Raw genomic sequence first — 25,570 nt, forward strand, 5'->3', positions numbered from 1 at the left:
AGCCACCGCCTACCGCGCTGCCAAGTCACTAGGCTAGGTGGAGCATGAACCGGAGGCGGAGCGTGTGCCTGAGTGACGCAGGCGCAGTGCGATCCCGGAGGCGCGGGCTGCCCCCTCCGCGGGTTTGGATCCGGGTCAGTCAGGCGCAGCGATCGGGGAGAGACGATCTGAACCGACGGGAGTGGATCCCCGGAGTGCCCCAGCTGCGAGGAGGTGAGTACCTGGAGGTGATCGGGAGGGGCCGCGGCACCCCGTTTCGCCCTGGCCGCCCGGCCTGGCCGCTGGCGGCTTCCTCTGGGCCCGCCCGCCTGTCGTCGCGTCGTCCCCCGGCGCTGACTGCCTGGGCCCGGCCGGGCCTGGGCCTCTCCGCGCCCCCTTGGCCGCCGCGGCCTGGCCCGGCTCGAGCTCCGCTGTCTCTCCCCTTCCCGCGCCCCCGTGGGCCCCGCAGCGTCCCGCCCCTCCGCTCGCTCCCGTCCGGCAGTAGCTTCCCCTTTTCGCCTTCCTTGGCCGCCCTTTGCCCCTTCCCGCCCTTTCTTGCTTGTTTCTGAGACCCAGCCTCGTTGGCTGCCTCTTCGGCTCAGCTCCCGCCTCCTCCTGCATCCCTTGCGCCTCGGCGCCACTCCAGCCTCCCATCCTGGCTCGGGGAGTATCCAGCAGGGGCACCTTTCCAGCTGGAGATCCCGAGCGGACATAGCTTGGGCCTTCGCTCCCCACTTCCCGAGCCTCCCCTCCACCCCAGTTCTGACCTTTCCCCAGATCGCGTTTAATCGCGACCGACCCAGTTTCGGGGCGGAGGGTAGGGAGACAAAATTAACTTCGTGCTTTGACTCTAGCACCGAGAGTGTAGGGGGTGGTGAGAGAGTGGGTAGAGAGAGATGTGTGTTTTGATCTGGGGGCCAATTGTTTCTACCAAGACTTGTTTGCGTCTTAGGGAGTTGCCGTACAGGGTTTTATTTCCCGCACTCCACTCTTACCCGGAGGCTGGGAAAGTTTCTAAATCTTTAACATTGTGATGACACGCTTACGCGGGGATCCTTTATTGATCGATCTCAGGTCTTTTCAGGGTCCTGGATGTTTGGACCTAGGCTTGAGGTTCAAAGAGGTCTTGGTTAAAACTACAAGATGTAAAGATTGTGACACATGCTATTCGTTGAAAGTCAGAGAAAACCAGGAATTTGCCCTTTTGATGGAGGAACTTAGAAAATTTTTATTTGTCATTTTTGAAAGGTTTGGGAAAATCCGAGGCAAAGTTAAATTGCCCCTTGTGATTTAACTTAAAACAATACAAAGTAACTTCTAATAGGCCTTTGATCTCTTTGGGGATTGTTCCGTTTTCAAGAAGTCAGCGCAGTGAAAACGGCAAGAATGTCTTCACAAATTTAATATTAATGAAAAAAGGCCAAACCAATTTTAAGTGTCCCGGCGTTAGTTTTGAGTGAATGGGAAGCTAGGAATACAGAGGAGCATTATGAGCCTTTTGTAATTACAAACATGCTCTGATTTAGCTCTTAAGATCATGTCTAAGACTCACTTTTGCTCTGGGTTAATATAACTTAGGGAAAAGATGCCTAGTCAGAATATTGGAAATAGCTTAGAGCTTCTTTCCTAAAATTTTAGTCTATAGCCAATTTTTATTTTGATTTTCAAATAATCTTTTAGTGTGTCGACAAGAATGTTAACTAAGTTTGTATTAACATGTAGAGGTCACCTGCAGTGCAATTAAGTTAGCACTATATAATTAAAAATTATATAGCTGGGTGCAGAGCTTTTTAGCACAATGTTAGGGCAGGAATGAGAGTCCAGTCCTTACAGGAATGGCGTTCACAGCCCTGTTATGTGTCAGGTTATCCTTCTGTTTTAACATCTAGTCTGGTGTTAAAGCACATGGTGGGAATTCTGTAAATATTTGTGGACAGAATACATTTCTGCCTGTGGAATTCAGCAGTGTATATTTAGATGTGATGTGTACTGATTTCCAGAGAGTCCTAGAAGAGGTTTTGTGTGGGGTCTTAGGAGATGGGGAGACTGTCTCAGATTGTTTGATTCTGTCAGGGCCAATAGTCTGAGCATTGACTGACTGGTCATAAAATAATTGAGGAAAACTATAAGCCAAACTTTAATTTAGTTCTGCCAGCAGGAAGAATTTGTTTACAATCTACAGTAGCACTCTTTTAGGTTCTGTGGAGCTTCAAAAATATTGGGATCTGTGATCTTTGCTCACCTCCCTCCCCAGATATGTAGGATATTATTGCGTATTTGGGGGAGGATCCTGCTCTAAATCCAAAAGAATTAGAAACCAGTGAAATAGGGAATTGATAATGTTTCCTCAAGTTCATATACTGATTAAATAAATCAGCCAAATATGTGGGGAGTGTGTTTAAATTTTTTGACTTAAGAAGTTACAGTAAAAGCTAGCTGAATTCTTTGGAGACTTTTCAATGTATGCCAGAGAGATCTGCCTAAAATACTTTCTTCTACATGTAAGTAAATTAAAAAGTGAAATGAAAGGAATAGTCTTAATTTCTTGCTTCTTTATTCTACCACTGGCACTACATGATTACATTATAGCAAACATATTATGACACCCTGACCTTTGGAATATTAGAGGTCTCACAATAACCTCAAACTCACTCCTGAGAAATGAGCAGATAAGGAATCAGAGAAGTTACAAGGGTCCACAGAGAGGCACTGCTCCTTCTGAGAGCACCTTAGGGAGGTTGGGGGGTGGGGGGAGGTTTGATGGGGTTAGCAGGTTAGAAATAAGGAAGAGGTAAAGTTAATCCTTTAATTCACAAATCCGCCATCTTTTTTTTGTTTTACCTTTTTTTTCTTTTTGATTTTTTGTGTTATGTTCATAGATACTAATTTGTTTATTTTTTTCAGATTTGATATTAGCTAATTTATTGTCTTGAGTGAAAAAGTCAGGAAACTAGATTTTGAAGGATTTATTAACAGACTTCTCTGTTGTGTCTCTTATTGCTTTGGTTGGGCCCTGTTCCCCTTTTCTTTCTTTAAATATAAAAATCAAGGTGGAAGAATGGAAAATTCTCGCTAATTAAACTGGTTGATTAAGTGGAGGTCATTTAATGGTGCCTCTACAGAAAAATAATTTATATACATATATATGTGTGTGTATATGTGTATATATGTGTGTGTATATATATATAGATCAGAAAAATAACATACATATAAATATATTTATATGTATACATGCATATACATATAAATATACATATAAATTTATACGTATTATTTTTATTATAATTATATATATATAAATTATTATTTTTATTATATATATTTATTTCCCACCTTTATCTTTTGGCTAACTTTGTTCTATTTATCTTTTTGAGTTGCAAGCATAGTTCATTTATTTTCTCTTTCTTGTGTAATAATTAAAATGCTTCAAAGCTAATAAAAATGAAGGGATCAGCCTTATTGGTAGAGTCTGGAATAATCAGTAATCATTGAAACATCTTTGTAATGCTGCTTTCACAATGGTAACATCTTGATATCTGAATATGGATACTTAAATGAATGTGAATATTGATGTCTGGGTCAGTATTGCTTTAGAGAAATGCTATTGTGTGTCATGAAGTTACACTTAACGGGATATACTTAGGGTTGGACTACACAAATACTCAGTTTCATCTTAAAGAATCGGAAGTGCTATACAGGTTGAGGTTTTCACTTTTACCGTATTTCTGATGCAAAGGACATTTTGTTTGTGGGTTTCTAGACCTCTACAACCAGATTTTTTGCTTTCCTGTTAAAAAGTGTACTTAAACAGATTTCAGGTGATGTAGTTTCCAAAACTGTGTAATAGAATATTGGCATCAAGTATTTTTGGACAGTTTAAATTCTATGATAATAATTGAGTAAGATACAGAATTGTTGAATCACTGTGTTGTACACCTGAAACTGTTAATATAACGTGTCAACTACAATAAAAAAATCTGTTCTAATAAATATATGCTTCTGTATCATTTCATTTTTCTTTTCTTAACAAATAAAACCTACAGTCCCCTGTTGTCTACACTGAAACTTTTCCTTTTAGAAATAGAAATTTGCTTTTTCCCCCCCAACAAGCAGTAATAGTATCAGGAATATAGACTTTAACAAAAGGTATACTTTTGAACCTGCCTGTTTTCATCTTGCTCATTTTATTTTTATTTTATTTTTTAGTATTAACAGCAACATCCATAGTAGCGTAAAAACTTTCACAATGAAATCTGAAGCCAAGGATGGAGAGGAGGAGAGTCTACAGACTGCTTTCAAGAAATTAAGAGTGGATGCCTCAGGGTAATTAAATATGTAATATATTATTTGGGGATTGTTTACTAGATTTAAATAGCCTTTTCCTCTGAAGAAGATCTTGTTTTCTTCTGAAATTTCTCATTATTCATAGAAGATAAAAACATTAATGGTGTGACATTCTACCAAATTAATTTTGCACAACATTATTTTACTTATACAAGAAACTTTTTTTTTTTTTTTTTAAAGAAACCCTTAATGTTAAATTTTGAAAAAATAGCAGCTCATTTGTACTCCAAGTTGGGTGTTTTGGTTTCCCTTAGCTTTGAGGAGGGTTCCCCACCTCTGTCTTTCATCAAAATTATCAAGCAGTGTCCCATCGGGAATTTCCTCATACGTCTCTAGGGAATCACCATATTTTTTTCCTAAAAGTGAATTGGCTCGATAGAAATCTGCAGACATTCTTGATTTCATGGGCTCTGATTGCTGAGCCTATCACTATGGAAACCTCTATTCATTAGGGTTCTGTCACTGAGATCAATAATCTCGGACCCTTTGGCCAAACTAATTAGAGCACCTGCAGACCAGCTGCTGTCTGAATGTTAATATTTCACTCTTTGCAAAATGTTCTGTGCTGGACTCTTTTCATCCCCATTCTTCACCCCAGGCCAGAAAAAAACCCTCAAATCTTTGATAGATAAGGAATATTTCTTTTCACAATGGAAAATAAACACTGGAAGCTGAGAGTAGAACACTTCCCAACAAGTAATAATCACTGAGATTTATCACTCACCTACTGTGCCCTAGACACTGGTTTAAGCATCTGTACACGTTACTTAATCCTCACTACTGACTTAGAAGATGGGTTCTGCTCTTATTCCAGGTTACTGATGAGCTATAGATGATAGGTCACTTGCCAAAGGTCACTTTGGTGAGAAGTGGTAGAGTCAGGATTTGAACCCAGACAGTTTGTCTCCAGAACCAGTGCTTTTAACTCTTCCTTTATATGCTGCTTTGAAGACAACATGAAGAGTTGTATACAGTACTTGGCACACAGTAAAAATGAATAGTTGCTGTTAGAGCTGTTTGCTTACTGCTAATACTATTTGTTTTGGGTTTGGCCTGCCAAGTGAGAAGATTTGTGCTAATGGATTTGCACAAGAACTGCTAAAGGTGCTCACATTTGCTTCCCTGACACTTCAAATAAATCTCTTTCTCCACCCAGTAGCTTTTCCGATATGGTCATCTGCCATTAAAATTGAACAGTACCTTTTAAGTCATTTTGGGAAACAAAAAGCAGAGAAACATGGAGTTCGAGATTATGGTCACGTTCCTTTGTGATATCTGGTATAGGAATAATGCTGGTAATGTACGCACACACATATACTTATAAATCCCTTAATGTATCAATTCATATGAGTTACTCTTTATACACAGATTTCTTTCCTGGTGTTTTAGGAAGTTAGAACATAAAATTAAGCTATTTCATTACCCCTAAAAATTACCTGGGACATGGAACATTTAAAAACAAAAACAAAAACAAAAACCTTTGAAGATATCTCTCTTCAAGCCTGTGGTCAAATATTATATCTTTGTAGTGTGTGATCTGCCTGGAGTAAAATTACAGAAAGGGAAGGAGCAATGGAGAACATTTGAGAAAATCAAATAAGAGTAGAAGGGGTGAGTCATTACCATGACTAAGCAGAATAGGAGTTGTGTAATGTATCATATGTTTCTAGTTGTTTCATTTTGTTGCTGATTTACAAATGGGACATCTGAGGTCCTGACTCATAAACTAACCAAGCCTTGCCAGGAATTTAGCACTATCCTGTTCAACAGGTTTTGATTCCCAATGGTATTTGTTTTATCAGGACAAATTTCTATATATATATTATAAAACAACATAATCTTTTTTATCTGATTATAAAATAATGCATTCTATTATAAAAATTCACAAAAACAAAAAGGAAGTAAAAATCACAGTTTATATTAATGCCGTTAACATTTAGACCATCAGTATGTAATATCATACAGTATATTTACATAGTTGAGATCATAATACACGTATAGTTGTTTATCTACGCTATTTTCTCTTAATGTTATTAGCGTTCTCCTGTCATTAGAAGTTCTTTGTACACCTAATTTTTTAAAATTCCTAATATTCCATTGAATAGATGTGTCATCACTTATATAATGTAGTATTTTCTATTTTCTACTGGGAATTTAAGTTATTCCTAGTTACTTTTTATTTTAGATTATTTCAGTGAACATCTTTTTACTTTAGTAGATTAACATTTCCTTCTAAAGGATTTTTATTACTACCACAGCATGTGTAGCAGGAGCCCAGTGTGTATGTGTGTGTGTGTGCATTGAAAAGGTCTGGAAGGGTTTATACCAAAATATTAATGTTTATAATCTCTGGGTTGTGAGATTATAGGTATTATTTTCTTTCAAATTTTTTCATCTTCTTTACTGGGAACCCATATTACTTGTGTAGTTTTAAACTGCAAAGATTGAACTGTCAGTAATATTTCAAGTTTATTGGTTGTAAAAAATACTCATTTTTAAGTTAGTCCCCTGAAGGTTTTGCCCCTCAGCTTAGTTTTCCTGGCTCTGATTGGCCTCTACCTACAATAAGTGGTCAGTGTCATGAGCATTCTCTGTGGACATAAGGCCTTATCTACCCCAGATAAACAGCCTAAAAGTCTGTTTATATCCTGTTGCTAGTCATACTTAGGAATTACTATTTGGTTTGTGATTTTGCAACTGTGGGCTTTTAGGCATCCCCTAAATTTGGTTTTAGAGGAAAATTTGCTATAAAAGCAGCACTTTTTTGAGAAACCCAAATGAGAAGGAAGAAAGGTATTAATACAAGTTGTGTTTAAGTTGATGACAGCAGTAAGTTCTCCTCCTTTCGGTTTTTTGTAAGCGGTAAACTTTGTCCTCTTCTTCAGGTCCATAGCATCTCTGTCTGTTGGAGAAGGCACAAATGCCAGAGCATCGGTCAGAACAGCAGCAGATGATGCCAAACCGAAAACCACATGTGCATCGAAAGACAGTTGGCATGGGTGAGAGCGTCTTACTGCAGATGGCGTTTGTCCCAAATCCTTTATTTTATTTTTTTCCTAAGTTTAATGTTTGTTTATTTTTGAGAGAGAGAGACAGAGACAGAGACAGAGTGTGACCTGGGGAGGGGAAGAGAGACAGAGGGAGACCCAGAATCCGAAGCAGGCTCCAGGCTCCAGGCTCCAAACTGCACAGAGTCCAACACCGAGCTCAGACTCACCAACCACGAGATCATGACCTGAGCCAGTCAGATGCTTAACCGACTGGGCCATTCAGGCACCCCGATCCCAAATACTTTAAATTAGTATTGGACTTTCTTCCTTGAATATCCAGAAAAGAGTATGTTAGATACAGAACCCAAGACCCAGTGATTAGAGAAGAGCTGTTCTTAATGGAGAATTTGCTGAGACTTGCTATATGGCTTGGTCCATAGTCAGTTTTTTTAAATGTCCTATGTGTATTTGAGTAGAATGGGTCTTCTGTCATCGTTCTTGGGTTTTCTTTATGTCCATTAAATCAAGCTTTTAAATGTATTTGAACCTTTTTCCAGTAATTTTTTTCAATAGTTTTTTTTCAGTCTATCAGTAATTGAGACATATATGTTGAAATCTTCCCCATGGGAGTGAATTTGTCTATTTTCCCCTTCAATTCTGTATTTTTGCTTTATGTATCTTGAAGCTGTTTTGTTAGGTTTTTACAGTGTAGGTTCATACCAGCTTTGAATGTTTTCTTTCCTGATGAATTGAGATTTTTAATTATATAGTGACATTCTTAATTCCTCCTAATGGCTTTTGTTTAAAGTCTATTTTGTCCAGAATTAATATAGTTAATCCAGTCATATTTTGGTTGGCATTTGCCTGTTGCATCTTTTTTTAATCTTTTATTTTCAACCACTATGTGTTTTAAAATTTTAGATGTGTGTGTTTCATATACATATGGCTTATTTTGTTTTGTTTTATTCAATCTGATAATCTTTTTAACTGCTCAGTTCAGTGCATTTATTTATTTTGATTGTTGATAAATTTAGACTTGTTTCTGCCATTTTACTTTATGCTGTTTGTCCTGCTCTCTGTTTTTGTGTTTGTTTGTTAGTTTTTTACTCTTCCTATACCTTCCCTCTTCTCACCTTTTAAAAAATTGTTTGAAATGGGTGTGTTTTTTTCCCCCTCTACCACTTTTCCTTCTACTGGCTTACAAATTATATGCTGTGTTTCTATTCTTTTGGTAATTCGCCTTGAAATTCCACCATACATGCTTAACAAAGACAAAAGTTATTACAGTGACCCTTGAACAGCATGGGGGTTGGGGTACCAATCTCTCTGCAGGTCAAAAATCCATGTATCACTTCTGACTCCCTCAGACTTTACTAATAGCCCACTGTTGACCCAAAGCCTTACGGATAACGTAAACAGTCAACTAACACATATTTTGGATGTTTTATATATTATATAGTGCATTCTTAAAGTAAGCTAGAGAAAACAAAATGTTACTAAGAAAATCATGAGGAATAAAAAATACATTTACAAGTACTGTAAAAAATCCATGTATAAGTGAGTCCATGGAATTCAAACCTGTCTTATTCAAGGGTCCAACTGTATTTTATTTTATTTTATTTTATTTTATTTTATTTTATTTTATTTTTAAAAAAAATTTTTTTTTTTTCAACGTTTATTTATTTTTGGGACAGAGAGAGACAGAGCATGAATGGGGGAGGGGCAGTGAGAGAGGGAGACACAGAATCGGAAACAGGCTCCAGGCTCTGAGCCATCAGCCCAGAGCCTGACGCGGGGCTCGAACTCACGGACCGCGAGATCGTGACCTGGCTGAAGTCGGACGCTTAACCGACTGCGCCACCCAGGCGCCCCTGGGTCCAACTGTATTTTAATCCTCCTCCTGGTAATCTTTTCACTTTGACCTCCTGATGTCCATGTGTAGTTTCCCAATATTTTAGTTTTCTTGCTTCTTTTTAATCTCACAAATTAGGTTTTATTATTTAAATAAGCAGTGTTTGCTTAGTTTTATCTCATTTACAGTTTCTTTGCTCACCATTCTTGCAACTCAGACCTTCCATACAGGGTGCCTTTCTTTTGAAGTATTTCCTTCAGAAATTCCTTTAGCAAAGGTCTGTTAGTAAATAGGGCCTCTTATAGAACTACCCAAAGAACAAATTTGAATGGTGTCCCCCTCACCCTTCTTCCCTGTTGTATAACATCAAGTTCTATTGGTAAATATACCTTGCTTTGATTTATCTGAAAATATCTTTTTTTCATGCTTGTTCTTGAAAGACACACCTGATTTGCTGAAGCTGTAGTTCTGAGTTATTTTTTCTTAGCACTGGAAGATATTCATTGTTGATGTTGAAAAGTCTACTTTCAGTCTTACTGTTGTTCTTTCTGGAAATAATCTGTCTAGTCTCTGGCTGCTTTTAAAATGTTACAGTTTTGGAGAGTCTACAGATTTGTTACAGTGTGTCTAAATGTGGATTGCTCTTTATTTGTCCTGTTTCAGGGTGCTGCCTGTATCTGTAGATCTCTTCTTTCATCAATTCAGAAAATTTCTCAGTCATTATCTCTTCAAAAATCACTTGTCTCCCATGCTTTGTATTCTTACCTTCAGAGACTCCAGACTTCTTGTTCTATCTTACGTGTCTCTCTCTTTTTTTAATTTTTTTTTAATTTTTAACGTTTTTTATTTATTTTTGAGACAGAGAGAGACAGAGCATGAACGGGGGAGGGGCAGGGAGAGAGGGAGACACAGAATCCGAAGCAGGCTCCAGGCTCTGAGCCATCAGCCCAGAGCCTGACGCGGGGCTCGAACTCACGGACCGCGAGATCGTGACCTGAGCTGAAGTCGGACGCCCAACCGACTGAGCCACCCAGGCGCCCCTCTCTCTCTTTTTTTTAATATATAATTTATTGTCAAGTTAGCTAACATACAGTGTATATACAGTGTACTTTTGGTTTTGGGGGTAGATTCCCATGATTCATCACTTACATACAACACCCAGTGCTCATCCCAAAAGTGCTCTCTTCAGTGCCTGTCACCCATTCCTCCCTCCTGTCCCCCCATCAACCCTCAGTTTGTTCTTTGTATTTAAGAGTCTCTTATGGTTTGCCTCTCTCTTTGTTTGTAACTGTTTTTCCCCTCTCCCTTCCCCCATGGTCTTCTGTTAAGTTTCTCAAGTTCCACATATGAGTGAAAACATGATCTGTGTCCTTTCCTGACTGACTTCACTTAGCATCATACCCTCTAGTTCCATCCACGTTGTTGCAAATGGCAGGATTTCATTCTTTCTCATTGCCAACTTGTATTCCATTGTACACATAAACCACATCTTCTTTATCTGTTCATCAGTTGATGGACATTTGGGCTCTTTCCACGATTTGGCTATTGTTGAGAGCGCTGCTATAAACAAGGGGTACATGTGCCCGTATGAATCAGCACTCCTGTATCCTTTGGATAAATTCCTAGTAGTGCTGTTGCTGGGTTGTGCTATTTTTAATTTTTTGAGGAACCTCCACACTGTTTTCTAGAGCGGCTGCACCAGTTTGCATTCCCAACAACAGTGCAAGAGGGTTCCGGTTTCTCCACATCCTCGCCAGCATCTATAGTTTCCTAAGTTGTTCATTTTAGTCACTCCGACCGGTGTGAAGTGGTCTCTCATTGTGGTTTTGATGTGTATTTCCTTGATGATGAGTGATGTTGAGCATCTTTTCATGTGTCTGTTGGCCATCTGGATGTCTTCTTTGGAAAAGTGTCTTATGCCCATTTCTTCACTGGATTATTTGTTTTTTGGGTGTTGCGTTTGGTCAGTTCTTTATAGATTTTGGATACTAACCCTTTATCCAATATGTCATTTGTAAATATTTTCTCCCATTCTGTCGGATGCCTTTTAGTTTTGTTGATTGTTTCCTTTGCAGTGCAGAAGCTTTATATTTTGATGAGGTCCCAATAGTTCTCTCTTTTTTTTTAAAGTTTATTTATTTATTTTGAGAGAGGCAGAGATAGCGCAAGTGGGGGAGGGGCAGAGAGAGGGGGAGACAGAGAGAATCCCAAGCAGGCCCTGCATTGCCAACACAGAGCCTGATGTGGGTGGAGCTTGAACTCACAAATAGCGAGATCATGACCTGAACCTAAACCAAGAGTCGGATGCTTAAATGACTGAGCCACCCAGGCACCCCTTACATATCTCTTTAACTTCTTTTACATTTTTCCAAGTCTTCAAGCCTCTACTACCTCTCATGTCAGGGGTAGGCAAACTTTTTTTGTAAAGCACCAGATAGTAAATATTTCAGGTTTTGGAGGCCAAGAGGTGAGATCTAAGGATACTACGTAGGTACTTATATAAGCGAGAAAATTCCTGCCCTGCCCCATTTGCCTGATGCACACTGTCCTGGCTGGTGGACATACTTTGTGTTCAGTTGCTTAGTGTCCGCGTGAAATGAGTAGCCTGGCAATACCGGAGTCAGTTTTATCCTGTGCCCCAGTGGTACCCGGATTCCAGCATGCCCCTCTTTCCTCCAGAGAGCCCAGCACAAGCCAGACTGGAACTGAGATTGCACCTCTCAGGGCCCAGCAGTTACTGACAGCAGAGCCCCAGCATGTAGCTGGCAGCCAGCGTGGGACCAGGCAGTGGTGTGACACATCTCCTGGCCGGGAAGGCAGGCACAGGGAGCAGAGGACAGGGTGGACTGTGTCCCTGCCCAGTCTCCGTGGCTCACAGTGCGAGTCCGCTGGGGGCCAGATTTGACCCGCAGACCACAGTTGGTTCAGTCCTGTTACGAATAATTCAGATTTATCTTCCAGTTCGCTGTTTCTTTCCTTAGCTCTATGTATTCTGCTGCTTGGCCCATCCAGTTAGTTTAATTTCAAATACAGTTTTTTTATTTCTTAAAGTTCTTTTTGGTTCTGTTGTCAGTTTTGCTTGGTGGTTTTGAGTCTCTCTCTCTCTCTTTTTCTTTTTTTTTTTTTTTTTGCCTTTGCTCAGTTCTCTTATTTAAATATTTTATTAAAAGTTATATAGAATGTCTGATAATTCCCACTATCTGAAAACTTGAGGGAGTCTAAATCTGTTTGTCAGCTGTTACTAGTGATAGAAATGAATCCTGGGTCACCTGGGTGGCTCAGTTTGTTGAGCGTCAGATTCTTGATTTCCACTCAGGTCATGATCCCAGGGACATGGGACTGAGCCCCGTGTCAGGCTCTATGCTGAGCATGGAGCCGGCTTGGGATCCTCTCTCCCTCTCTCTTTCTCTCTTAAAAGAAAAATAAAGGGGCGTCTGGGTGGCTCAGCCTGTTAAGCATTCGACTTTGGCCCAGGTCATGATCTCACGGTTTGTGAGTTCGAGCCCCGCGTCGGGCTCTGTGCTGACCGCTCAGAGCCTGGAGCCTGTTTCAGATTCTGTGTCTCCCTCTCTCTCTGCTCCTTCCCTGCTCATGCTCTATCTCTCTCTGTCTCAAAAATAAATAAAAACATTAAAAAAAAAAAATGAATCCTAAATCTGCTGCTCGGTTTGGTAGTCATGACACAGTGGCCATTTGCACCATCAGCCTCACACAGTGGTCCGGAAGCTGCTATGTTCACGGCATAGAGCACAACAATTGGACTTTACAGCATCTAGTGGTTTGGTGCAGGGTGCTTTCCCAGACCCAGTGGCCAAAGGTTCCCAGGCCGAGGATTGGGACAGGGCAGGTGTTCTGCACCCAGTGTTTGGCCCAAGAAATGCAGTTAAAAACTACCCTTTACCTCTCCTATTTCTGTAGCTTGCTAATAGGGAGATGTTGAAGTTTTTGAGATGCCGACTTAGGCAGCTTGAAGATGGAGGTAAGCACGTCTCTTTGGGGGAAACTTATGACCCTAGACTCCAGAGGAGAGGAGGTAAATTTCCAGCTACCGCAAAGAATCTGTTTAGGGGAGCTGTGTATCCCAACATCTTGTGCGTTGTTTTCCTCTTAGGTCTTCAAGGAAGTCTTCACGAGGAGCAGCGAGGACCCAGCGCCGTCGACGTTCTAAGTCTCCTGTCCTTCATCCTCCAAAGTTTATACATTGCAGTACAATAGCTTCTGCTTCCAGCAGCCAGCTCAAGCACAAAAGCCAGACTGACTCCCCTGATAGCAGCAGTGGGCTGGGAATTTCCACCCCTAAAGAGTTCAATGCAGGAGAATGCTCTACTTCTCTCGATACTAATCATACAGGGGCAGTTGCTGAGCCTTTGAGAACTTCGGTTCCCAGGCTCCCATCAGAGAGTAAGAAGGAAGACTCCTCTGATGCTACCCAAGTCTCCCAAGCAAGTCTCAAGGCCAATGATCTCTCTGACTTTCAATCCGTTTCCAAGCTAAACCAGGGCAAGCCATGTGCATGCTTAGGCAAGGAGTGCCAGTGTAAGAGATGGCAGGACATGGAAGTTTATTCCTTTTCAGGCCTGCAGAGTGTCCCTCCCTTGGCCCCAGAACGAAGATCCATGCTTGAGGACTACTCTCAGTCGCTCCACACCAGAACTCTGTCTGGCTCCCCCCGCTCCTGTTCTGAGCAAGCTCGAGTCTATGTGGATGATGTGACCATTGAGGACTTGTCAGGCTACATGGAATATTACTTGTATATTCCCAAGAAAATGTCCCACATGGCAGAAATGATGTACACCTGATAGCAAGAAGCTCATTAATATGCTTTAAACCAATGAAGGGTTGTCAGAGAGATTTAGTTAATGGCAGACCTTGCGGCCACGTTGTGTGAGAAGACGTCTCCTTCTGCTCACTGTGCTTGCAATAAAAACTTTTCTTGGCACCTCAGTTCATCTTCATTCTTTAAACTTACTCCCTGCGTTCTTACATATGCACCAAGGCGAGCAGATCAAAGGAAAACCCCTCTCATTTAGAAAAGTTTCTGGGAGTTGAAGAAACCATAATTGCTTGACTGGTAGCAGTGGTTATATGGTAAAGGCCTTTGTAAAGCAGTGCATTTTTCAGATCTGTTTAAGATTTTTTAGCCAAGGAAAATGAAACGTTTCGTAACGGGACCGAACATTCGTCATGCTGTAGTCGCCAGCCCAGAATCTTAGAATTTATATGACTGGTTTAAACCATCTCTAAGTTAACACAAGTTGATTGTGTCTTTCAAGGTTTGTTAATGTTATTGTTAAGCCAGAGACCTAAGGTTTAGATTCAATGTGAATAAACTAGCTGGCCTGCCCTGTATTGTTTGAGAGAATCATTAACCATCACCAAAACACCCCTGCTGGCGCTTGGCTCCTGGAGGCTGTGTTACCTTCGTGTTCCTCAGGTAGGCAGCAGCAGGGAGTGGGCTGCTTCAGTGGAAGGAGGGGGTGTAACGTTTGAAACTAGCATGCATCTTCTCCAGCTCTGGCATTTTAACACGTGAGGCATGTTTCAGTCAGTTGTAATGTGGATCTCATACCTCAGTTTCAAATCTTCCGGATGGATATGATCTCTTCGCACTGCCCTCCTCCCTGGCAGCAACCCTGAAACTATTTTGTTCGTGCTATATATCCTGTATTTCTGGTTGGCCATCCCAAGATTCCTTCCGAAATTTGGTTTAAAAAAAACAATCCTGAGTTTCAGCTGGAGGATGAATCCCACTTTTTCAGGTGGCTTCCAAGTGGGTTTTACATATACCAGATAACGTATATATATATGTTTTGATTTTTTTTAACGCCTTTTTTTTTTTTTTTTTTTTTTTTTTTTTTTTGAGAGAGAGCAGGGGAGGGGCAGAGAGAGAGGGAGACAGAATCTAAAGCAGGCTCTAGGCTCTGAGCTATCAGCACAGAGCCAGATGCAGGGCTCAAACTCAGGCATGGGAGATCATGACCTGAGCCGAAGTCAGACGCTCAACTGACTGAGCCACCCAGGTGCCCCCCACGTAACTTAACATTTTAATTCAAACCATCCTAAGTATTCCCATCAGATTTAGTGAGACTCTGTCCAGCCATTTTAACATCACATTAACAGAAAGTTTGTTTCATTTTTATGTAGATTACAAAACAAGTTTTCTTCTTTACTAAAATATCCCACTGACTGGCATTGGTTCAAGAATGTGAGGTCTGGGTTTCACACATATGTGATTGGTACTTGTGTGAGGTGGGAAGGGTATTGCCTGGAAAAGCCCTGAACATAAGTAGTGGGAGATCTCTGCTCGTTCCTAGTTTAGCATGAGTTTAGTGACATCTGAAGGCTGTGGTTCAAGCAAGGGAGCACGATACCTTGCCATCATAGCCCTGGAAGCGGAGAGATTTCTTAATAATGATAAGCCGAAAGAATGCTGTTCCACATCCGTAAGGCAGCAGCTGTGAAACCTTTGGGTCTCATGACTCATTTACAAATTAAGGATGCCAAAGAGATTTTGTTCATGTGGGTTATACTTAAAAATATTTACCATGTCAGAAATTCAAACTAAGAAATTAAAAAAAAAAATAATGTATTACTCGATTTAGAAGTAGTGGTTTTATTACACGTTAACATTTTTAGTTGAAAAATTAACAAAATAGAAGAGTGGCAGTGTTTTACATTTTTGCAAATTTCTTTCATGTTTGGCTTAACAGAAGACAGCTAGTCTCCTATCTGCTTCTGCATTCAGCCTCTTGTGAACATTGCATGTTGTGTGACCTCTAAAAAATTCTGTACTACACTTTTGGGGGAATGGGCATGAAAAAGGCGGTTAACATGTTAATATGAAAGTAGTTTTGATCTCACAGACCTCCTGAAAGAGTAGATCCCTAGACCATACTTTGAGAACCACTAATTGAGGCCATAATAGTTTCTACTGTAAAGGTGTCTACCACCCACCCCCTCCCCTCCACAATCTGTGTCTTGCTTTACCTTCTGTACTGGCGAGAGTGGAGCAAATCGGGCTTCGCGTGTTACTTGAATAAAGATGGTTCCTCATCTTTAAGTCTCAAGTCCTTTTTAGTCCGCTTTTCAATCAGGTGACCTGGTTGTTTACTTAATTCTGTATGCTAACAGAACAGTCACCAGGGAACGAAGAAAGATGCACCTTCCTTTCACAGTTGTCATGAGGAGTGGTGTCAGGACGAAGTTCCAGTGGCTGAGTAACCTGTTAAAGAAATCCAAACTTGGACGAAGGCTAAGCATTCCAGATTCATGGGAATCAATTTTAAGTATTTACATCTCGGTCAAAATCTTCTCAAAATATGAATCTTGAGGCTAAAAATTACTCTGCTTAGACCCAGTTGGGCCAGCTTTCACATGAAGTGTCTCACATTGGAACACTTGACCTTCTGCAAGTGCAGTTTACTGAAGCAATCTTTCTTGAATGCACCCAGATCGTGGATTGAGGAATTTTACTCTAATGTTTTCAAAAGTAGCATCCTGACCATGTGCCTTTAATAATAGAACATTCATTCATCCCATTTATTCAGCAAATATTCCTAGAGTGCCTACAGCATCAGGCACGTGATACTAAATGCTGGGAATTGAACAGTAAGCAGAACTACACCCTTGCCCTCAGTGGAGAGAGGAGGATTCCGAGATCATAAGGGCTTGGGGAGGGGGCAGGGTTGTTCTTTTATTTGGGTGGTCAGAGAAGCTCCTGTGATGAGGTGGGTGACATTTGAGCTGAGACCTGAAGAAAGTGAGGGAGTGAGCCTCGTGGATATTTGGGGGAAGGGCACTCCTGACGAACAGCAAAGATGACAAGGAGGCTTGAGGCAGGCAAAGTCACAGAAGCATGGGGCAGGGGCATATCACAGAGGGCCTTGCAGGCCATTTTAAAGGCTGTGACTCCTGAACGAGGTGAGGAGCCACTGGGTGGTTTGGAGGAGAGATGAGGAGAGGCGAGAGGAGTTTGGAGGAGAGGTATCAGACTGGCCTTTATAGAGGGCACTGGCTGCTCTGTGTGGACCCAGGGGAGCAGGGCAAGAGGAGGCAAGGAGGCAGGAGGCTACTGCAGTAAATCAGGCAATGGCTTTCGGTGGCTTGGACACTTGGCAGTGCAGAGGAAAAGGTGTATTCTGGAAGTATGGTGGAGGCAGAGCTGAGGGGATTTGTCAGTGGATTGGGTACAGGGTGTGAGAGAAAGATTGGAATTAAGGACTCTAAAGGATTTCAGAAGCTGGGAGTTGGCTCGAGGAGCAGATACGGGAGAGGTCGGGAGTCTGATTTTGCTCCTGTCTTCCGAGGTGCTTATGAGACACCCTGTGGCCATGTTGAGTTGGTGGTGGACCTACGACTAGAGATCAGCAGAGAGGCAGGCATAGGCTGGAGACACAAATTTAGGAGTCGTTAGCCTATGGACATTTAAAGCTCAGACTGGAGGAGACCGCCTAGGAAGTGAACGTAGATTTAGAACCAGACAGAGGACCAAGCTCTGGGACATCCCCACGGTAGAGAAGTCGGCAGAATGAAAAGGAACTAGCCAGAGACTAAGTAGGAGCAGCCAGTGAGGCAGGAGCAGAACAGAGAGAGCAGGCCTATCAGCCAGGTGAAAAAGCATTTAAGAAGAGAGTTGTAAGCTGCCAAGTGGTGCAGAGAAGGAAAGGTGAGCACCTACAATGTGCAGGCGCTGGGCAGACACGGATGGGCCAGAGTGCCGGGCACTTAGTACGGGGTTCGTGCTTTTTTTTTTTTTTTTTTTTTTTGAAATGAAGCTAATCCTTCAAACAACTTACTTTGGAGGAAGAGCCCGAATGTGCGAAGGCACCTAACCCAACCAGGAACCTTGTCTGGGGAGGCGGGGCTTCTGCAGCTGAGAAGTACTCCAGTGGATTTCTGGGTGCAGACCCTTTCTCTCTCTTCTGGATTTTCGGGTCCCTCCCCTCCAGGCTCTCTAGGAAGCAGTCCCACCTGCGAAGTGAGAAGGAAACAGGAAGCGAATGATTACCCTCTCTGATCAAAGAACAGAACCACGGAGCACGGAAAGACCTGAGGAAAAGCAAGAATGGGACAGCTACCTTTAAAAGCAGTTTAGAATTCATTCCAAGTTTAGTAAATTCCCTTCTGTCTGAGGAACTCGGTTTTCCTGATGACAATCTGTTGACAGACACGGATGGCCTCAAGAGGTCGCCCTTTCCCTGAAATGCATTTGGCTTAAAGGGAGGGGCAAAAACGTGAGAAGTTCAACACTAATCACCTAAGGCCAATACCAAACTGGGCAAAAAATTTCCTTAAACTTTTAAGAAATCAAAGTGTCCCTTTACCAATAACATGGTTTATCAGTTTAAAAAGTGACAAACCACAGGACAAGGTTGAGTAAACATGGACTGTGTAGAGTAAGGAATGCCTCAGTGTCAAGGGGTTTGGTATTTAGGCAGTGACTCTCTTACTTCATTGGTGACTATCTTATTAAGCATTCTATTTGAAGAGCAACTTATGTGAGGATAATTTTTAATTATAGCTAACGTTTATTAGGTGTTAGTGTGTTCTATGCCTTTTTAGATACCAACCTACATAATCCTCACCCAACCAAAGAAGGAAGATACTGTTATCCTGAATACTAATAATCCTTTGAGACAGGTACTTTTACAGTTGAAGGGTTTGTGGCTTAGGGAAATTAACAATTGGTCCAAGGTCACACCTTGTGAGGGGCAGAATTGGGATTTGAACACAAATCCACAACTACCTACCATATACTTATCCAGTACCTATAGGGTACTGGATTCATGAATGTGTAAATGCTATTAAGAGTTTCTTAATTTAAAAACATACAGTGATTCTTTTTTGTTGTTGTTTATTTATTTATTTTGAGAGCGAGAGCACACATGCATGTGGGGAAGGGGCAGGGAGAGAGGAGAATGAGAATCCCAAGCAGGCTCCACACCATCAGCAACGGAGCCTGATGAAGAGCTTGAACTCACAAACCGTGAGATCATGACCTGAGCTGAAGTCAGATGCTTAACCAACTGAGCCACCCAGGTACCTCCATACAGTGGTTCTTAACCAGAAATGAGTCAGATCCGTCTGAGAAGTTTTATTTTTTTTTAATTTAATGTTTATTTTTGAGAGAGAGCCCAAGCAGGGGAGGGGCAGAGAGAGAGAGAGAGAGAGAGAGAGAGAGAGAGAGAGAGAGAGAATCTAACGCAGGCTCCAGGTTCTGAGCTGTCAAGCACAGAGACCGACGTGGGGCTCAAACTCAAAAAAGGCAAGATCATGACCTGAGCCGAAGTTGGACGCTTAACTGACTGATAAGGGTTTATCTGAGGAGTTTTAAAAAGAATAAACTACCTGAGGTTTTTCCCGGAACAATCTATCATTGATTTGGGGTTGGGGAAGAGGGCTCTGGAATCTGTTTATGTTTTTAAGTTCAACAGGAGTTGAATTTAAATCTTAAGTGTACCCACCCTTGGTAGGGAACCACCATAGGGAGCTGCACGGATGAACAGTGGCTAAATTTATCAGGTGGAACAGCACAGTAGGACACAGCAGCCCCCCAGTCTTAGAACAGGATTATGGTGATTTGCCTAGTGTTTAACTACAAAGAGTAGTAACTTGGGCAATTCAAACCCCTCTAACTTCCACTTTGAGCGGTTCTCCCCTCTCCCCTTGAGAGCAGAGTTGGGAAGAAACGTGTGATTCTCCAGTGACCTTGGTGATAAGTGGCAAAAGCAGAGCTCTCTGGGGCCGGCAGCGAGGCATTCTTAAAATTTGTCAGTCAAATCCATTCACTGGCTGGATGGTGAGTCAAACACCTAGACGATGCAGTCTTTATCCACTGCTACTTGCTGCCCGTCAGCTTGGCAGCTTCCGGTGTTGGTGAGCTCAGAGGCTGGGTGTTTCTGCCTGGGGGTGAAACGTGGGCCCAGATGGGGCTCTTTAACAGCGAAGGAACCAGTAAGAACTGGAGTCAGCTGGGATGAAGGGAGACATCATGTTCTGTCCATTTCTGAAACAAGGACAAATCTTCCACAGTGACTTCAAGTGGCCTGAGTCATCGTGGGATTTGGAGTATGTCAGATAAGTTTGAAGTCAGATAATAGTCCAGTAGTTCTCAAATGCCTTCTGGGCTTCCTTTTTAAGTGATTTCTATCCTCCCCCTCTCCATATCTCTACATCTCCCCACCCCCACCCCCCGCCCACTTCCTGTTCTTGGTGTCTCCTACCTTTCCCAGAATTACTCTATACTCCTGTTAACCCTGGGCTCAGTTGGGATTTCCAATCATTAATCCTGGCCACAGCTTCATGTCATGGAGATTTATTTGTCCCTTTCACTGGAGTTTGGTGGGAACCTGAGTGCTAGGAATCCACGCAGGCCCTTTGCTCCTGACTCTGCCCCAAGAGCTTTCTGAAGTCTGGCCTCACAGGCCCTGAGGACACCAGAGAAAGAAAGCTTGGAAAGGGGATATTTTTAAAAAATCATGATCTTTGACTACTGCTAAGACAACCTCATTCCAAATAACCAGCAACCCTGTGTCTCAGAGATAAAGACAGGCTCCTCGCCCCTCAGAGAAGACAGAAAGGGAGCCATCGGTGCCTTTTCTGGGCTCTTTGCAAGGTGTTCCCAGGGGTGCAGAGGGGGACTGGGGGTTGTGCGTGAGCCCTGGACTCAGATTTGCTCTATCTTCCAGAATCTGTTTCCAGAACCTCACTTCTCTTCCCGAGTTTCCTCCTCTGCTTTCAAAAGCATATGTGAACCATGCCCGTTCCTTTCTCTTTAGGTCACCAGATTCCTTTATGGGGCTGGCAGCGTGGATAGCCCCGGGTCCTGTTAGGGCATGTGAGCAGTGGTGGGGCTGAGATTTGCCAATCGCTCTGCTCTGGGGGATTTTAAGTGTTCCAGGACTGGGTGTTCCTCTAGTCCTCCTTTCCCCTCCCTTCCCCGATCCCTCTGCCTGTTCTCTTTCTGCAGACTCTGGCCAGCCGGGGACGCTGGAGGTGGAAGGGAGCTCATAACCAGGGGAAGAAAAGCCACCAAACTGTCCCAGCTGCCTACACTTAGTTCTCTGCTGCCCTTCCTTGCCCCTCCAGCCTCTCAGCTGGGTCTGGAGCACTAGCCCAATTTGAAACACCCCTCCCGCTTCGAAGGAGGCTGGGCTGGCCAGGGGGTTATTTTGGGAGCAGCCTCAGAGATCCAATGGCCTTGTTAGGGCAACACTGACCTTTCCGTCCCAGGAGGAGGGCAGGATTGGAGAGGGGCGGGGCAGCGGCTGGGAGATGGACAGCCCCGCACACCCACTGGGTGGAGAAGGGGCCAGCCGGCTGCAGGAATTCAGCCTCGGGCTGGGGGCTGTCACCAAGGAGGAATTTCTCCACTTTGAAACAGACTGGGGACCCCTCCACCCCACCCCTTTCACTGTGCTTCTTAAAGGGATCACACCGTTTTTCCTTTGACTCCAGGGAAGCCAGACTTGGGACGCTCTATGGAGACTTTGAATCTTGCCCTCCTGCTTCCTTCCCAACTGGCAGCCTTCCTCTGGCTGGTTGAGTGGGGGCCTCCCAGGCATGGCACTGACCAGCCGACCCAGTGCTGATTTGGCTCCTGGGCTCATTCAGTCTCTGGTGGCATCTTGCTTTCCCCCTCCTGGGGCACAGTGGTGAGTCAGGGGCGTCCAGCCCTGAGTGTGCTTGGAGAGTGTCGCTGGCACCCCACCCCCCCCATCACCCTCTCTCCCCCACGCTGGAGGACGGTGAGGTTGTCAGGAGCTACGATGAGATGAGTGGGGGCCGCTTTGACTTTGATGATGGCGGGGCGTACTGTGGGGGCTGGGAGGGGGGAAAGGCCCATGGACATGGACTGTGCACGGGCCCCAAGGGCCAGGGCGAATACTCGGGCTCCTGGAACTTTGGTTTCGAAGTGGCGGGCGTCTACACCTGGCCCAGTGGGAACACCTTCGAGGGATACTGGAGCCAGGGCAAACGGCATGGGCTGGGCATAGAGACCAAGGGACGCTGGCTCTACAAGGGCGAGTGGACACACGGCTTCAAGGGACGCTACGGAACTCGACAGAGCAGCAGCAGCGGTGCCAAGTATGAGGGCACTTGGAACAATGGCCTGCAGGATGGCTACGGCACGGAGACCTATGCAGATGGAGGTGAGCCCAGCCTGGGGCCCCACAGAGGGGGCCGATGAGTGAGGGAGACTGGTGGAGGGTGGGAAGAAGGAGGGGCGATATGACACAGAATCAGAGGAGCCAGGACGCTATTTGCTGTGTGGCACCGGGCAAGCTGCCCTACCTCTCTCAGAATCCATTTCCTTGTCAGTAAAGGTGGGGCCAATGACAGGGCCATTGAGAGGGCTGGCAGCAGTGTTTAGGACAAGACCTGCTGTATAAATACACACTCAACACACATTCAGTAAAACCTAACTACTACTGTTTGCATGCTAGGCTTACAAACAGCCATGGAATATACTCTAGCTTGTGCTCTAGAAGAATTTGGGTCTAATCTCAACTTTGCCATGAAAGTTATTTTCAAGCAATAGATCATGAAGTGTTCATTCATTCACCCATCCATCTACCCACTTATCCATCCATCCACCCACCCACCCACCCATCTAATCATCCACCCACACATTCATTCATCCATCTATCCATCCTTTCATCTAGTGCATATTTCTGTGGCACCTCCTATTTGCCAGGTATTATGAAAAGAGTTAGATATAAAGAGGAATAAGACACAGCCCAAGGCTTCAAAGACTGGCTTTAAACAAGCCATTATACATGAGTAGGTACAGAGTGCTGTGGCAGAGAAGTTAGATTTGAGGAGGTCAGGGGCTGCTTTAGAAGAGGTGACATCTGAGCTGGATCTTGTTGGGAAAATTGCTTTAGAGAGGGTGTGAGAGCAGGAGAGAACGAGTAAGAAGCTCAAAAGCATGAGCGTGCCCGGTGGGTTAAGGGAATGGAGAGGAATTTTCTGTGACAAATAGCCGTGGGGAGTGGCAGAGAAGACATCATCACATCATCCACTGGGTACAACTGCATGTATCACTTAGTTGAGCCTCAGTTTCCTCATCCACAAAATCGGTTTTAGAATGTCAGCACTGCTCAAAATGTGGTCAGTAGACAGTATCAGCATCATCTATCCACCAATTCAAAATTCAAAATCAAGGGCCCCAACTAGGCCTTCGGAATCCAAATCCAAATCTTGAGGGTGGGCCTAGGCATTTGCTTTAACAAGCTCGCCTGGAAATTTTCATATACATTAAAATTTAAGAAGCAATGCTTTAGATCAGGTGCTTGCAAATGACAGCGGGCCAAACTGGCCAGCTGCCTGTGTTTGTACAGCTTGTGAGCTAAGGGTGGAATATTTGAAAAAAATCAAAAGAAGAACACTACTTTGTGACATGTGGAAATTGTATGAAAGTCCCTACATAATATCCTTTTGGCCCACAAAGCCAATACTATTTACTATTCAACTGTTTACAGGAGAATTGGCTGGCTCTTGCTTTAAATGGTCATTTAGTTTCCCCCCAGCTCAGGATAATTCTATGAAGTCTCCATAACTTGCCCCATTGGGAAGAGGACCTAACACAGATACCTCAGAACTATATATTTTGGCATCTGTCAGATGCATGCATAGTTATATTATATCACTATGACAGAGGGTGAGCAGTGGACAGTCCCAGAGTGGGTTTGGGGAGGGGCAGGAAGGGGCATGAGCCATCCCAGAGCAGAGGTTGTACTCAAGCTGAGGCTGGTGGGCATATACAGAGGGGCCTCACGTACAGGATGGGCTCCTGACTGGGCTGCCCATTGGTGAGCCCGTGGTGAGGACCCACCCTCAAATGCATCTGCATGTTAATGAGGTTGTGTCCCTGGAGTTTCTGTGGGTGCAGTGGCAGCTACACAGCACTGGCTGGAATTGGACAGCGCTGAGGACAATTTCTGGCTCCACGCTTCCTAATTTGGTGACCATCAGCCGTTTGCTGAATGTCTGCAATTCGGTGCAATTCAATTCACTGGATGTTTATGCTGGACACTGCGCTGAGCGCTGGGGACAAGTAGAGAGCAGGCCTCAGCTTCTCTGGCTACAACAGGGAGATGATCCTTGAGTGCTTGCTGGGTGTCAGATACCCATGCAGAGTGGTGCACAGGGTGCCAAATATTCCTTCCCTAAGGTGTCTTAAAGGGGGAAACCTATTCATTCATTCAATCATTCTTTCATTCACGCAACCAATATTATGGGGCACCAACCAGGTGTCAGGCTCCATCCTACGGCAAGTTCCAGGAGCCAGGGCAGTGGGCAAGCAAAGTTATGAAACAAATAGCAGAGAAGGAAGAGGGTGACTTTTTGGATGGTGTAGCCTGGGAAGCAAGATGGGAGGACTAGGGAGAGAGTAACGACTTCCAGGCAGAAGGAATGATGGTCACAAAGCCCCTGAGGCAAGACTGGACTTGGCATGCTTGAGGAACAGCAAGAGTGCCAGGGTGGCAGGAGTAGAGTGGAGGGGGACAGGCAGGGGTTGACGTTGGAGCTGAAGGTGTGAGCCAGATCACGTAGGCATTGCAGGGCCCAGGGCTTGATTCTGGGTGTGCACAGGAGCTCTTCAGGCTAGGTAACTGGAAGGCCTGTTCCTCTGGTTTGTCAGAGGCCCAGACTCTTCTTCCGAATGAGACAGTCCCACATCCAGCGGCCCTGGAAACCTCAGATCTCTCCCAAGCCACACACGAGGTGCAACTCTCCAAAATTAGATGTGGCCACTGCTTCGGAAAATCTCCTTAATCAACCTGTCATCAGTTCCCCGAGGGTTTGTTAAGGACCTGCCCTTTGCCCCATCCTGGGTAGTGCTGAAGAGAATGTGGACAAATAAGATCCTGTGATTAGAAACGGCTGGGAGTCAGGCAGCCCTGGGTTATTACTGTGGCTCTATCCTATTATTTAATCTCTTGGAGCCTTAGTTTCCTCACCAATAAAATGGACTATGCTAATCTCTCATAAGATTTCTCATGAGATAAACAGGTACTCAATAAATGGTAGTTGCTATAATTACTATTCACTTTCATTAACTCATTCAATAAATATGCATTGAGTGATTATTATGAAGCTAGCTCTATACTATACTGGTGGTGGGAGGGAGGAGTATAGACATGAACAGGATGGGCAAGGTCCCTATCTTCCAGAGAATCTAATAAGAAATTGTACTATAGTGTGTTAGGTACTAGGCAGGAAAGTACTGGGAACTAAGGGAGGAAGAAGTGGGCAACTAATCAGACTGAGGCATTCAGGAAGGCTTCCTGGAGTAAGTGGCAAGCCGGGCTCTGAATTATGGAGTGAGCCAGGTGACAAGGGTGGGAGATGAGTGCCCCAGGTGGAGAGAACAGTGCACGCAGGTCAGGAGGTCCAGAAC

The 25,570-nt window shown here is 43.7% G+C and overlaps 2 protein-coding genes across 2 annotated transcripts in view; both read left to right on the forward strand.

Annotated features, from left to right (window-relative positions):
* The first annotated feature begins 81 nt into the window (after positions 1-81).
* Positions 82-14,109, forward strand: OSER1 (oxidative stress responsive serine rich 1). The gene is made up of 4 exons (XM_045444522.1): positions 82-213; positions 4,186-4,302; positions 7,209-7,322; positions 13,277-14,109. The coding sequence occupies exons 2-4, from the start codon at positions 4,226-4,228 to the stop codon at positions 13,962-13,964; spliced, it is 879 nt and encodes a 292-aa protein (XP_045300478.1). The 5' UTR covers positions 82-213; positions 4,186-4,225; the 3' UTR covers positions 13,965-14,109.
* A 7,033-nt stretch (positions 14,110-21,142) lies between these two features.
* JPH2 (junctophilin 2) overlaps positions 21,143-25,570 on the forward strand; it is a 69,332-nt gene continuing 64,904 nt past the window's right edge. The window contains exon 1 of the mRNA XM_045444517.1: positions 21,143-22,316. Coding sequence (XP_045300473.1) covers positions 21,938-22,316 — 379 coding nt within the window. The 5' untranslated portion in view covers positions 21,143-21,937. The remainder of the gene's footprint in view (positions 22,317-25,570) is intronic.

The sequence above is a fragment of the Leopardus geoffroyi genome, chromosome A3, assembly GCF_018350155.1.
Source record: "Leopardus geoffroyi isolate Oge1 chromosome A3, O.geoffroyi_Oge1_pat1.0, whole genome shotgun sequence".
Lineage (NCBI taxonomy): Eukaryota > Metazoa > Chordata > Mammalia > Carnivora > Felidae > Leopardus > Leopardus geoffroyi.